Raw genomic sequence first — 15089 nt, forward strand, 5'->3', positions numbered from 1 at the left:
ATTGGCAGCGCCCCCCCCGGCAATTCTCAAGGCCCCGATGGGCCGAGCGGTCGTCAGTTCCTGGCCAGTCCCGCCAGCGTGAAATGGACATGGTCCCACACGGCGGGACCTCACTGGTAGGCCGTCTAGTGGAGTCCTCGGGGGTGCGCGGGGGGATCCAGCCCGGTGGGGGGGGGAGCCACGGTGGCCTGGCCCGCGATCGGGGCCCACCGATCTGCGGGCGGGCCTGTACCATGGAGGCACTCCTTCCTTCTGCGCCGGCCTCCGTAGGGCTCCGCCATGGCCGGCTTGGAGAAGATCCCCCTGCGCATGCGCAGGAACAAGCTGGCCGCTCTGCGCATGTGCGGAACTACGCCGGCGGTTCTGACCATGCGCCAACTTGCGCTGGCCCTTTGGTGCCAGTTGGCGCGACACCAACCCCTCTGGCGCTGGCCTAGCTCCCGGAAATGCAGATTATTCCACAACTTCTGGTTGGCCTGACGCCGGAGTGGTTCGCGCCATTCTTGGCGCTGGCGTCGGGCCATCCTGCCAATTGTGGGAGAATCCCGCCCCATGACGGGATTATCGACCATCTACAAGCCACAAATCCGGAGTGTGCTGGAATACTGTCCACTGATCAGGATGAGTGCAGCTCCAACAACCCTCAAGAAGTTCAACCATCCAAGTCAAAGCAGCCTACTGAAGAGAGACTAAGTAGACTGGGGCTATACTTATTGGAATTTAGAAGAATGAGGGGTTCTTATGGAAACATATAACATTATGAAGGGAATAGATAGCAAAGAAGCAGGGAGGTTGTTTCCACTGGGGGGTGAAACTGGAACTACGGGGCATAACCTCAAAATAAGGGGGAGCAGATTTAGGACTGAGTAGAGGAGGAACATCTTCACCCAAAGGGTCGTGAATCTGTGGAATTCCCTGCCCAGTGAAGCAGTTGAGGATACCTCGTTAAATGTTTTTAAGGCAAAGGAAGATAGATTTTTGAACAGTAAAGGAATAAAAGATTACGGTGAGCGGGTGGGTAAGTGGAGCTGAGTCCGCAAAAAGATCAGCTATGATCTTATTGAATGGCGGAGCAGGCTCGAGGGGCCAGATGGCCTATTCCTGCTCCTAGATCTTATGTCCTTATGTTCTTATGCTCATTCACCATCTTAAACATTCATTCCCTTCACCACCACCAGCAACATGCATCATCTACAAGGGGTTCTGCAGCAACTTGACAAGTCCCGGCCGACATTACCTTCCAAATTTACAACCTATATGACCTAGAAGAACAAGGACCCATGGGGACACCACCACCTGCAAGTTCCTCTCTAAGTCACACACATCCTGACTTAGAGCTATATTGCCGAACCGTCACTATCTTTCGGGAAGGTTCTCCAGGATTCTGATCAAACAGCACTATGGCTGTACCTCACAAAATCTTGGAATCACAGAACTGTTATGGTACAGGGGGAGGCCATTCAGCCCATCATGTCTGCACCTGCCTTTTCCCCATAACCTTGCACATTGCTTCTATTCAAATAATCATCTAATTCCCTCTTGAATGATTGAGCCTACCTCCACCACACTTCCAGGGAGTGCATTCCAGACCCTAACCACATGCTGTGTGAAAATGTTTTTCTTTTTAGTATGTGGATTAATGTTTAAATAATAATGAAACAAAACTATGCAACTTTTAAATGTTACAGAATGTTTGTTATGACAGAACATAAGTTCACAATTGTGACCATCGACACCAACCACAAATAACAGAAAGACTGAACTAATTGTTCCAAAACAAGAATGGTGTATGAATAGGACATATTGGTGGCTCAGGAACTGAGATTATAGTGGGGGCCCCCATGCCTGCCATAGAGGATCTATTAGCCCAAAGATGGACTTCACCTTCCAGTTGACCCTGCACACGAGGGATGGGCGACCATAGAAACCTCCTGTCAGAACCTCCAGTGATGTAGAGAATAAGGGAGGGAACAACCAGATGGGAGGCCAGGGGGACTCTGATGGAATGAGGGCATTGACAAGGGTCCATCATGCAATGGAGTTGGGCGGGCACCAGAAATGCGAGTGAAGCTTAGGCGCTGGATAAGGCGTGGGATTGGCTGTTTCCAGGATCGGGAAGCCAATGGGTGAGGGTAACTACTGAAGTTAAGCGACTGCGTCACCAACCTGACGGTTTCTCTCTCGTTCCTCGCAGCTTACCGAGAGATATCAGCATGGCGCCAGTGGAGCTGGGAATTCTGCGTATTTCAGCGCTAGAGGAACACAAACCCCAGCAACAATGAGCGGCAGCACCCAGGGAGAACCCAGCGGCTCATGACCAAGGGCCCACAGGACAGGCTGAAGGACCGGAGGTTGCACTACCCAAACAAGGTGCTCGAAGACACAAAAGGAGACTGGTGGGAATACAGGACCCGTGTATCCATCATGGAGCTGTTGGACAAAATGTGCTGGGAACAACAGTTATCCGCTGAGTTCTTGGCTGAGGACATGAGTGGAGAGACCTGAGACTGGATCAGAGGCCTGGTCAACAAGGCTCACGGTGCCACCTGGTCTCTGATAGAGCAGTGCATTGGCCTCCTGAATATGCACTTCCGCTGTCTCAACAGGGCCAGTGGGGCCCTTCAGTATAGTCCTCAGAAGGCTCCCGCATCTTGGTGGTCTGCTATTCCCTATGTAACCTGGCTCAGCAGCAGGATGTGACCTTACCTTACGGAGCATAATGTCTCCTCGATGAGGCCAAGTAGGAGCCGGAGGTTGGAGGCCAGGCAGCGGCAATGGGCACAGGGACCAGGGATGCCTTCATCTATTCTCGCTTTACGCGATAGGACCAGCATGTTTTCTGACAGCTCAACAAGTTCACCCCACCCAAGGCCATCATGATTCCTCCATGATCATGGGAGGAGGGTCACATGAAATCTGAGTCATCAGCGTGCTGGGCCTGGGGAGGCTTTGAGCCGGCTGAGCAGTCAATGCAGGATTGTAATGACACACAGTGAGGAAAGCTCTGTGTTGCTCCTCAGCTGTTGCGTATGTCTGACTCCTATCTGTCACCAGCAAGCTGACTCGTGTGCGAGTGAGGTTCGGCCTTGATCCCTCTGTTGCATAGCACTAGAAGGGACTCAGACATTCATAAGTGACCCCTAGCCCCTCGCCCCTAATCCCCTTCAAGATTTATGTAACTTCTATTTGGAGAGGGTCTAACTGTTTGCTCGACATTGAGGGCCTGTGAGAAGTCCTGTGTCCAGATAGTGTGAAGTGCAATCCCACTGGGAAGACGGTTAATAAGAGTGAGACCTTAAGGTTGTGAAGAACAAGAGTTTTTAATATAGTGACATGTACATTTGTAACATTTGACAAAGACCCCTAACTATCTGTTCCTAACTTCACCCGTGTTCACTCTGTGCCCCTACATTTTCTTAGCCTTGCGAACACACCCACTACATCCTGGTGTATCCCCAGGAGCGCATCAGAAGTAGAGACAGCCTGCTGCCTTCTCACCCTGTTGCCTGAAATGCCCTTGGTGGGTGTCCTCTGGATAGCCGGGACCTTGAGAGCCCTGGCATACCTTTGGGTGGCACTGGTGTTGCTGCACTACCTTGTTTGCCCTGTGTCACCCTGTTCTGCCCGCTGCCCCTGAGTTGTGCAGGTATCAGAAAGGGAGAATTCAGATGGGCTGGTCACTCCCAGACTCTCCTGGGTGAAAGGCCCCAGGAAGTGCTCCAGGTTCCTCCTCCCTCTGGGTGCTCATGGGCCCCTGGGTTGCTCCATGGGATGGAAGAACAGCTGAAGAGAGCTCCAGAAGACCAAATGTCACCTGGCGCTGCCAGTCTTGGAAGCCCGTCATTATCTGCACCATGGTGTTGAACCCCTCAGTCATGGTCTTCATGGTCTTCTTCCCATCATGGATCTGACGTCTTTCCCCAGGCCTTCCACTGTGGAATGCAACCCTTGCCGTGTTGGTCTGCGTGCCACGCATTGCCGGCAGCATCTTCTGTGACAGAAAGCTTTAGGACTCCTCCATTTGGCCTGGCAGTCGCAGGGGTTTCGCTGACACCCCCGCCTGGTATTCTCGGCTCTGCCTTTGCATCTCCAGCAGCTGAGGGATGAACGTGTCCAAAGGAACGGCATCTGGCTGGGGTACAGCTATGTCCTGGGATCCAGCAGACCTCCGACTGTCCGATCCTGGTGCGTTCCTGCCTCCACCTGATGTGAATCAGAAGCTGTGTGATGCTCACCAGATAGTGACCCAGAAGCCTGTCTGCTAAGTTCGCCCACTGAGGTGTGAGTCTCTGCAATGGTGGATGGTGCAGGTGATAGCTGTGATGCTTCATCTGTTTCTTAATGCGATCTCTTCTGAGGTGGGGTCGAGGGGGGGCAGTGAGGCACTGCTAGGAGATCAGCCAGGCGCTTTGGTTAATGTTCCTACAAGGCAGAGGGTGTGGTTTTAGTACAGGACGTGCTCAAGGGTTTGGACTACAAATCATTCACTTGAGATTGGTCCTCTGGACGAAGGTGCAATGGCTCCTCACTTTTCTCTGCAGGTCAACCTCGCTCACAGTGCACGCCTATTCCTGCTCCTCCCCTGCGAGCTCCATGTCCCCCCCTTACAACAGCGTGGGGACATAGTCCCCAAAACAGAGAATCCAGCCCAAGGTTTCTGCTCAAATAAAGGGCGCGATTCTCCTAAATTGAGACTAAGTGTTTGCGCCGTCGCGTTTGATGACGGTGCGAAGCGGGCGAGGGGGACAACCGATTCTAGCCCACACTGGGGGCCAACACGGCACTGGAGTGGTTCACGCCGCTCCAGCCTCCCTTCCTGGCGCCAAATGGGCCGCGCCAACCCGCGCATGCGCAGGGGACCTCTTCAGCGCGCCGGCCCCAACGCAACATGGCGTGGGGGTTCAGGGGCCGGCCCGCAACAAAGTGGGCCCAGGGAGGGGAGAGGCCAGCCCGCCGATCAGTGGGCCCCGATCGCGGGCCAGAACCCATTGGATACCCCCCCCCCCCCCCCCCCCCCGGGGACGGAGCCCCTCTCTCCCCACCACAGGCCACCCCCGACCCTTCGCGCAGAGTTCATGCTGGCAGAGACCAGGGGCGAAATTCTCCACCAACGGCGCGATGTCCGCCGACTGGCGCCAAAAACGGCGCCAATCAGACGAGCATCGCGCCGGCCCAAAGGTGCAGAATGCTCCGCATCTGTGGGGGCCTAGCCCCAACATTGAGGGGCTAGGCCGGCGCCGGAGGGATTTCCGCCCAGCCAGCTGGCGGAAATGGCGTTTGTTGCCCCGCCAGCTGGCGCGGAAATGCGGCCCATGCGAGGGAGCGTCAGCGGCCGCTGACAGTTTCCCGGCGCATGCGCGGGAGCATCAGCGGGCGCCGACAGTTTCCCGCGCATGCGCAGTGGGGAGAGTCTCTTCCGCCTCCGCCATGGTGGAGGCTGTGGCGGAGGCGGAAGGGAAAGAGTGCCCCCACGGCACAGGCCCGCCCGCGGATCGGTGGGCCCCGATCGCGGGCCAGGCCACCGTGGGGGCACCCCCCGGGGTCAGATCGCCCTGCGCCCCCCCCAGGACCCCGGAGCCCGCCCACGCCGCCTGGTCCCGCCGGTAAATACCAGCTTTGATTTACGCCGGCGGGACAGGCAATTCCTGGGCGGGACTTCGGCCCATCCGGGCCGGAGAATTGAGGGGGGGGGTCCCGCCAACCGGCGCGGCCCGATTCCCGCCCCTGCCCAATCTCCGGTACCGGAGACTTCGGCGGGGTCGGGGGCGGGATTCACAGCGGCCAACGGCCATTCTCCAACCCGGCGGGGGGTCGGAGAATGATGCCCCAGGGGTGAACGGCGCCGGCGGGACTCTGCCATTTCCGCGCGGCTTCTCGGCCCATATGGGCCAGAGAATCGGCGGCCCGGCCGCGGACAGCGGCCCGTGACTGGCGCTGCGCCAAACTCGCCGGCGCAAAGGGCGCTGATTCTCCGCACCTCGGAGAATTGCGCGCCAGCGTCGGGGTGGCATTGTGCGATGGCGGCGATTCTCCGGCCCAGCGCGGGGCTCGGAGAATCACGCCCAAAGGTGGGAACTTGGGAGAATACCGTGGAAATTCCCACAGTTCAGAAAACCCCCCAGAACTTCCACAATCTCCATGTAGGAGCTGAAGATTAATTTCCAGGACATTGCCACAAGCTATCCATCAAAACGGCGTCAAAGAACAGTATATAATTTTGTCATTTACTTTGAAAATGAATTAACTAGAAAAATATTGGCAATGGGAATAAAAATGTTGTTCGACTGAAAGTCAAGCACCATCACCACAGCTGACTGAGAGCAAGGCGATGTAACATGAGAATGGTCATGTGGCCTGATCGATGCTAGAAGCTGTGGGAATTGGCGGCAGGGGATCATGGGATGAAACCACCAGGAATCGCGCCAACCAGAGTTGGCCAACATGCTTACCTGTGCGCTGGGACACGGGAGATCAGCTTGTGCTTTAATTAAATCGTTTGTTTTATGAACATTCATATCACAATATGTTGACAGGCCAACAAGAGGCGAGGCCACGTTGGATTTGGTTTTGGGTAATGAACCAGGCCAGGTGTTGGATTTGGAGGTAGGAGAGCACTTTGGGGACAGTGACCACAATTCGGTGACGTTTACGTTAATGATGGAAAGGGATAAGTATACACCGCAGGGCAAGAGTTATAGCTGGGGAAAGGGCAATTATGATGCCATTAGACGTGACTTGGGGGGGATAAGGTGGAGAAGTAGGCTGCAAGTGTTGGGCACACTAGATAAGTGGAGCTTGTTCAAGGATCAGCTACTGCGTGTTCTTGATAAGTATGTACCGGTCAGGCAGGGAGGGAGGCGTCGAGCGAGGGAACCGTGGTTTACCAAAGAAGTGGAATCTCTTGTTAAGAGGAAGAAGGAGGCCTATGTGAAGATGAGGTGTGAAGCTTCAGTTGGGGCGATGGATAGTTACAAGGTAGCGAGGAAGGATCTAAAGAGAGAACTAAGACGAGCAAGGAGGGGACATGAGAAGTATTTGGCAGGTAGGATCAAGGAAAACCCAAAAGCTTTCTATAGGTATGTCAGGAATAAGCGAATGACTAGGGATAGAGTAGGACCAGTCAAGGACAGGGATGGGAAGTTGTGTGTGGAGTCTGAAGAGATAGGCGAGATACTAAATGAATATTTTTCGTCAGTATTCACTCAGGAAAAAGATAATGTTGTGGAGGAGAATGCTGAGACCACGGCTAATAGAATAGATGGCATTGAGGTACGTAGGGAAGAGGTGTTAGCAATTCTGGACAGGCTGAAAATAGATAAGTCCCCGGGTCCTGATGGGATTTATCCTAGGATTCTCTGGGAGGCCAGGGAAGAGATTGCTGGACCTTTGGCTTTGATTTTTATGTCATCATTGGCTACAGGAATAGTGCCAGAGGACTGGAGGATAGCAAATGTGGTCCCTTTGTTCAAAAAGGGGAGCAGAGACAACCCCGGCAACTATAGACCGGTGAGCCTCATGTCTGTAGTGGGTAAAGTTTTGGAGGGGATTATAAGAGACAAGATTTATAATCATCTAGATAGGAATAATATGATCAGGGATAGTCAGCATGGCTTTGTGAAGGGTAGGTCATGCCTCACAAACCTTATTGAGTTCTTTGAGAAGGTGACTGAACAGGTAGACGAGGGTAGAGCAGTTGATGTGGTGTATATGGATTTCAGCAAAGCGTTTGATAAGATTCCCACGGTAGGCTATTGCAGAAAATACGGAGGCTGGGGATTGAGGGTGATTTAGAGATGTGGATCAGAAATTGGCTAGCTGAAAGGAGACAGAGGGTAGTGGTTGATGGGAAATGTTCAGAATGGAGTTCAGTTACAAGTCGAGTACCACAAGGATCTGTTCTGGGGCCGTTGCTGTTTGTCATTTTTATCAATGACTTAGAGGAAGGCGCAGAAGGGTGGGTGAGTAAATTTGCAGACGATACTAAAGTCGGTGGTGTTGTCAATAGTGTGGCAGGATGTAGCAGGTTACAGAGGGATATAGAGAAGCTGCAGAGCTGGGCTGAGAGGTGGCAAATGGAGTTTAATGTAGAGAAGGGTGAGGTGATTCACTTTGGAAGGAATAACAGGAATGCGGAATATTTGGCTAATGGTAAAATTCTTGGAAGTGTGGATGAGCAGAGGGATCTAGGTGTCCATGTACATAGATCCCTGAAAGTTGCCACCCAGGTTGATAGGGTTGTGAAGAAGGCCTATGGAGTGTTGGCCTTTATTGGTAGAGGGATTGAGTTCCGGAGTCAGGAGGTCATGTTGCAGCTGTACAGAACTCTGGTGCGGCCGCATTTGGAGTATTGCGTACAGTTCTGGTCACCGCATTATAGGAAGGACGTGGAGGCTATGGAGCGGGTGCAGAGGAGATTTACCAGGATGTTGCCTGGTATGGAGGGAAAATCTTATGAGGAAAGGCTGATGGACTTGAGGTTGTTTTCATTGGAGAGAAGAAGTTTAAGAGGAGACTTAATAGAGGCATACGAATGATCAGGGGGTTGGATAGGGTGGACAGTGAGAGCCTTCTCCCGCGGATGGAAATGGCTGGCACGAGGGGACATAGCTTTAAACTGAGGTGTAACAGATATAGGACAGAGGTCAGAGGTAGGTTCTTTACGCAAAGAGTAGTGAGGCCGTGGAATGCCCTACCTGCTACAGTAGTGAACTCGCCAACATTGAGGGCATTTAAAAGTTTATTGGATAAACATATGGATGATAATGGATAGTGTAGGTTAGATGGCTTTTGTTTCGGTGCAACATCGTGGGCCGAAGGGCCTGTACTGCGCTGTATCGTTCTATGTTCTATGCACTCTTTTATATCAAGTACTTTTCGAAACTGCTGCCGCATACTCCACCCCAAACTATTTCTTCCTCAGTGTTCCAAATGTTGACAAGAACTGCAGAACTACCACATGTTGGAATGGAGATTGGATCATGGGGATATTAGTTGCAGGATTTCGAGGAATTATATGAGTGTGTTTATTGTAGCTATTTAATTTAAACACCTTTTTAATTTAAACACACAACATCGACAGTTGCCTGAAATATATGTCCAATGTTCGGGAAAGCAGAATAAGTAAATGATGTGATAAATAAACTTCACTTTGAATCTCAACAGGCCACAGGCTGTGCAGCGTTAACATGCATATACACCCCATGAGTCCAACATTAAACCCAGAGCTTCTACTTCAAAGCATAAATGGTTTGGCAGCCTAAAGAAAAATGACAGATCTTTGGGGACTTGTATAATTAGCAGCACGCTCTGCACGTCTTCTGGTTTGAACCTGAAACAGCAGTTTGAATGCAAAAGAGAGGCCTGATTATTTCCACATGGGCCTGCCACACGGCACCTCACGCTTTGTTTCTGATTTTGACCAACATCTTTTCACCTACGCAACCCTGCTGAGTTAAACTTGGAACGACGTCCTTACAAATTCCAATCTAATAAATAAAATCTGGCAGCGCTGCTCAACTTGCTCCGATAGAAATACTGAGTCAGACCTCAAAAACTTCCATCTCTTCCAAGATAAGCTCGTCATTAGCTGATGCATTTTTAGGCAGAACAACAATTTTCTGGATAGTTCCCTTATCTGAAAGACACATTGGAAAAAAATGCTGTTACAAAATGAAAATCGGTTCAAGTGGGATACTGAGATTCATTATTGATTACATTTTTTGAGTGTGGTTTGATTAACTGTTTAATATTTGCCGAGATTTTCCATGCTAGGTGTAGTAGTGTAACGCTAATTTGGCGATGGTGCAAAATGAGCCATATTGGCCTCAGGGAAGGAAAGCAGCAATTATGACCTTTGAGGATCTTCCACTGAGTGACAAGGGGGAAGGGCTGTCTCCTCAGAAGCATCTAATAGAAAACCACGTCCATTTCAGCCACAGTCAAATATACGGTAGCATAGTGGTTAGCATTATGGCTTCACAGCGCCAGGGTGCCAGGTACGATTCCCAGCTTGGGTAATTGTCTGTGCGGAGTCGGCACGTTCTCCCCGTGTCTGCGTGGGTTTCCTCTGGATTCCTCCCACAAGTCCCGAAAGATGTGCTGTTAGGTAATTTGGACATTCTGAATTCTCCCTCTGTGTATCCGAACAGGCGCCAGAGTGTGGCGACTAGGGGGTTTTCACAGTCACTTCATTGCAGTGTTAATGTGAGTCTACTTGTGACAACAAAGATTATTATTATTATAAAAATACTTGGTTGCTGGGCAACCTGCCTAAGGGCTGTGTGTTGTGTGTAGGTCAGACTTCCTTTCACTTCATTTTTACCGGTGATTTCTTCAGTCATTCTCTCTGTTAGTCTGGGCAAATATGGAAATGTGGATCAGAAAGAAAAATTGGGAGAAGTGTACATCGGTTAGTCAATCCATTATTGCCCATTCTTTTCAAATGTCAGAAGTTAAAAATGTCCGCTGGTAGGCCTGAAATGTGTTGTATGTCAGCCTGAAGTGAAATGTGTGCTGTTGCCACATAATTTTTCATGGAAAGTGCATCATCATTGTCACACATAGCTTCTGTTGCAGAAGGAGCAACACTGGTGGTCGGTTGTCATACCACAATGATACAAATATTCATAGGTGGAATATAAAGGGATGCAGACAATTGAAAGGGGACAGGAGAAAAAAAAACCCTTCCTGCAAATATTCTGAGCAGCATTTGCCCAGGTTAATAGAGGGACAGACTGTAGAATTACACGTAACAACAAAATGAAAGGATGTCCAAGCTCCAAGCTGTCGGTAAGTGACCCAGCAACGTATTATTTGACCGGGCAATACGGTAGCATAGTGGTTAGCACAATTGCTTCACAGCTCCAGGGTCCCAGGTTCGATTCCCGGCTTGGGTCACTGTCTGTGCGGAGTCTGCACGTTCTCCCCGTGTGTGCGTGGGTTTCCTCCGGGTGCTCCGGTTTCCTCCCACAGTCCAAAGATGTGCGGGTTAGGTGGATTGGCCATGCTAAATTGCCCTTAGTGTCCAAAATCGCCCTTAGTGTTGAGCGGGGTTACTGGGTTATGGGGATAGGGTGGAAGTGTGGGCGTGGGTGGGGTGCTCTTTCCAAGAGCCGGTGCAGACTCGATGGGCCGAATGGCCTCCTTCTGCACTGTAAATTCTATGATAATTGTGGATGAAGTGAAGGTGGCTCAGTACTGGCATTCCTTGTCACTATGATGCACCACTCTCAAAGGTCATAATTGCAGCATGTCTACAAGGAGGTGGAGATAGGATTCAGGTTGCTACCACTATGCTATCCTAGCAACATATGGCATGGCTCCGCATTTCGTTCCATGGTGACATCTTTCCAGCATTATTATTACGTAGATGTAATAATACTTTATGTTTGGCGGGTGGCATCTTATTGGATATGATCAATCAGGCTTTCCTGACTGTCAGTCTCCATATATACCCATTTTATTAGGAACACAGAAGTAGGAGCTTTGTTCTTGTGAGGCTTTGGCAAAAGAAACTTGCATTTAGAAAGCAACTTTCATGGTCACCAGATGTCACAAAACACTTTGAAGTACCTTTGAATTATGATCATTGTTATAATGTAGGAAGTACAACAGACAATTTACACGCAGCAAACTCACACAGACAACAATGTGATAATGACCAGCTAATACATCTTGTGATGTTGATTAAGGAATAAATATTGGCTAGGTGGCTAGGGATAACCCTCTGTTCTTTGTCGAAATACTGCCATGGGACCTTTTACGTCTACCTGACAGGGCAGACTGGGACTGGGCCTTTGTTTAACATCTTTGACAGTGCAGCAGTCCCAAAGTCCTCTACTGGAGTGTCAGCCCAATTTCTTTGTGTTGCAAGTGCTGGAGGGGGCCTGGAACCCACAACCTTCTGATTCAGAGGCAAGAGTGCAAGCAACTGAGCCATAACTGACAGCAAACAAACAAGAAAGATTTTCTCAATGGCAGCTGTATTGCTTTAATGCAAGCCTATTTGTTGGGGTTCTGACATTTTCGACATCTTACCTGTGCCGAGGAAGAGGACATGATACCTTCCATCTGCAGCCTTCACCCGGTCTACTACTATCTTGGTGTACTTGTAGTCGGTGTTGATCCTAACAATCAGAGGCTGCTTATTGATTGGATAAACAGCGTTATACATCATAGGATGATTCCGGATAAATGTAACCACGTCATCTGGAAAATCCTTTGTTGACAATGTGTTTGGTGTAAATGCTCCTCCAGGGCACTAACAATGGAAGATGAAGACAAGAATGTCATATGAAGCAGGCAAAAATCTGTTTCATTAAATTCCAATGACATTAATGTCCCTTGGTTGTCTCAGTTTTTGATTTAAATTATGTGATTCTTGTGGTTTTTATTTTAGTTATTTGAACTGATACATCATGCCTGGTAATTGTCTTCTGCTGCAATCAACTAGGTATTTATAAATATTAAATTCTAAGCATTGATTCTGTTTGAAATGAATCAGAGTTTACACCATTCATTTATGAAATGCAACGATAAAACATCCCTGACAATCTACACTTTAAATAACAGAAGAATTTAAATCATTTGGGCAGGCATTTTGAATTTCTTTAGACAATAGAGAGCAGAACATCTGTGTAGCATAGTTTTATCAGCACGTGTGATGATGAAAAGTGGGAATTTGTAAAGAGGAAAACAGTTTATCCCTCTGGTGACAGGTGTAGGAGCCTTCCATTTTGTGGGATTACATTCTCATTGTAGGACAACTGACATATCCAGTGAATTTTAATTCTGTTGTCTAATTGTGAAAGCTGTGGCATTGCCTTTCACCCAAACACAACCTTCATTGACATTTTTGAGTGTATGTGGCCAGGATAGAGCAGCACGGTAGTATAGTGGTTAGCACTGTGGCTTCACAGCACTAACCCAGGTTCGATAGCCTGCTGGGTCACTGTCTGTGTGGAGTCTGCACGTTCTCCCTGTTTCTGCGTGGGTTTCCTCCGGGTGCTCCGCTTTCCTCCCACAGTCCAAAGATGTGCAGATTAGGTGGATTGGCCATGATAAATTGCCTTTAGCGTCCAAAAGGGTTAGGAGGGGTTATTGGATTAGGGGGATAGGGTGGAAGTGAGGGCTTAAGTGGGTCGGTGCAGACTCGATAGGCCGAATGGCCTCCTTCTGCATGTTCTATGTTCTATGACAGTTAAAACTGCAGTGGGAAAAGGACAGCGCAGTGAGTTAAATACTGAATACTTTTTATTTCTTCCTGGGACAAAGGTTGAAAACCAACCCAGACCAAAGGGCGGAAAGTCTCCAAATCTGTTGCCTCTCTGCATGAAACATGTTTGATCAGTTTCAATGAGGTTGATAGTGAGCTATAACCTCCAGAGCAAAGGAATTTTGGACGAATTGGCAATGCTACTTTGAAGAGCCTGAGCAATGGTAGTTAGGTGTGGGAATTGGGGAAAAGCTCTGTGTTCTTTTGAGGTTGGAATGGAGCACATTCTTAGGGAAAATAGAAGGAGCTTTATTCTGAGATTAGTTATGCTGTACCTGATCTGACACTGAGTGCTTTGCACTGACACTAAGGGCTGACTTCTCCTGGGTGTGTTGCAGTTCCAACGTCAGGATAAATTCCGGGTTGGGAGCTGGGAAGTGGCTAAGATGGGACTGTAGAGGTCATCTTCCCAGAGGCAGACAATTAAGAAGCTGCGCCCGAAATACCCAACCAATTAGGGAATGCAGTTGGGTTCTAGCATCAGGAGATCCAATGAGCGTGCCCGCAGCACAGGACAGCTGATGCCCCCCCAGGAGGCTTTGATGGTTTTCCCAGCCTGCGACTGAGTGATGCCCTCCAAGGTGCTCCTGGGTTTGGCATTCAGTGCATTGTTATTTATTGGGAAAGTCCTAAAGCTGTTATCCATTTACCTCCAATTGGACCCTTACTAGGCCGAACTAGCCACTGTAGGGCAGGAAACCAGTGCTGCCTCTAGCAAGATCACTCAGAAGTGGAACCGTAAGGGGGATGACCCAACATGCTATTTTCTAATTTTGCTCCTGCTAACCTGCCTCTGAGACTAGGAACATTCAGCCCTGAGTATTGGAAAAACATCCTCACAGTAAGAACATGTCTGGAATTCTCCCATCTTGGGACTAAGTCCTGTGGCGGGGACGGGAGAGTGGACTATTTCCCGCTGTGGAGGAAAACAAACCAAATCTTCTGGTGCGACCTCGTTAATTATGCACCTGATGTTTGGTGCTACATTCTGTGACGGGGCAGAACTGGATGGCGTGTAGTCCACTGCCATGCATAGGCACCATATTGGAAAGGCGTCCAACATCACTGACCCACCTTTGGAAAATCGCCCCCCCCCCCCCCCCCCCAGGGCAACAAATCTGGAATGTCCATCTGTAGATGCTCTCCCACCTCCACCATCCCCATTCACTGCTGTGGTGCTCCAGGGTCTAGGGTTGCTGGTGGCCCCATCCCGAACTCTGAAGGCAGTGCCAGGCATTGTTCAGGTGAGACCTCACATCTGTATGAACATGTTGTTCCGACTGCATTTTGCGTCGGCGTGTTTTCCTGTTGGTATCGTGGAGAATCTGGCGTGGGGATTGGGCCTTCATATGCATCTGATTAATGAGGTGAAAATGAGTTCCATGCCGGCCTCCAGTGGGTTTTCCAACCCACCATGGCGGGCGCCAGTGGAAGACCCCATTGTAAACTCACGCTGGCATAAAACCGATTTCTGGCCATCCCGCCGTATTCTCCCCCCACACCCGCCACCGGACTCACCAGCAGGGGCTTAGAAGAATTCCGCCCCAGGTTTTACAAAGTGCCACATGTAGAGGAAACACTGGCCTGGCTTGTTTGGAGCTATTAGTCCATGACTGTATTCTAACCTCTATAAACAGGTAAGTGCTTTTAAATAATTCTCCTTTTTATTTGCTGGATATTTTTTCCTCTCTTTACAGAATCACAGATTGTTACAGTGCAGAAGGAGGAGGTCAGGTCCATCGTTTCTGTACCAGTTCTTAAATTACCATCCCGTACCTCCTATGCTGTTTCTATTCAATAATCATTCTACTTCCCC

At 49.7% G+C, this 15089-nt stretch overlaps 1 protein-coding gene across 8 annotated transcripts in view; it reads right to left on the reverse strand.

The window, feature by feature from the left end:
* The window catches only part of sema3c (sema domain, immunoglobulin domain (Ig), short basic domain, secreted, (semaphorin) 3C), a 383309-nt gene that overhangs the window by 43540 nt on the left and 324680 nt on the right, over nt 1-15089 (reverse strand). For all 8 annotated transcript variants that reach the window (XM_072471390.1, XM_072471387.1, XM_072471391.1 and 5 more), the window contains 2 exons: nt 12037-12259; nt 9546-9634 (listed from right to left, as the gene is read on the reverse strand). In XM_072471390.1, coding sequence (XP_072327491.1) covers nt 9546-9634; nt 12037-12259 — 312 coding nt within the window. The remainder of the gene's footprint in view (nt 1-9545; nt 9635-12036; nt 12260-15089) is intronic.

This window comes from Scyliorhinus torazame, chromosome 13 (genome assembly GCF_047496885.1).
Source record: "Scyliorhinus torazame isolate Kashiwa2021f chromosome 13, sScyTor2.1, whole genome shotgun sequence".
Taxonomy (NCBI): Eukaryota; Metazoa; Chordata; class Chondrichthyes; order Carcharhiniformes; family Scyliorhinidae; genus Scyliorhinus; species Scyliorhinus torazame.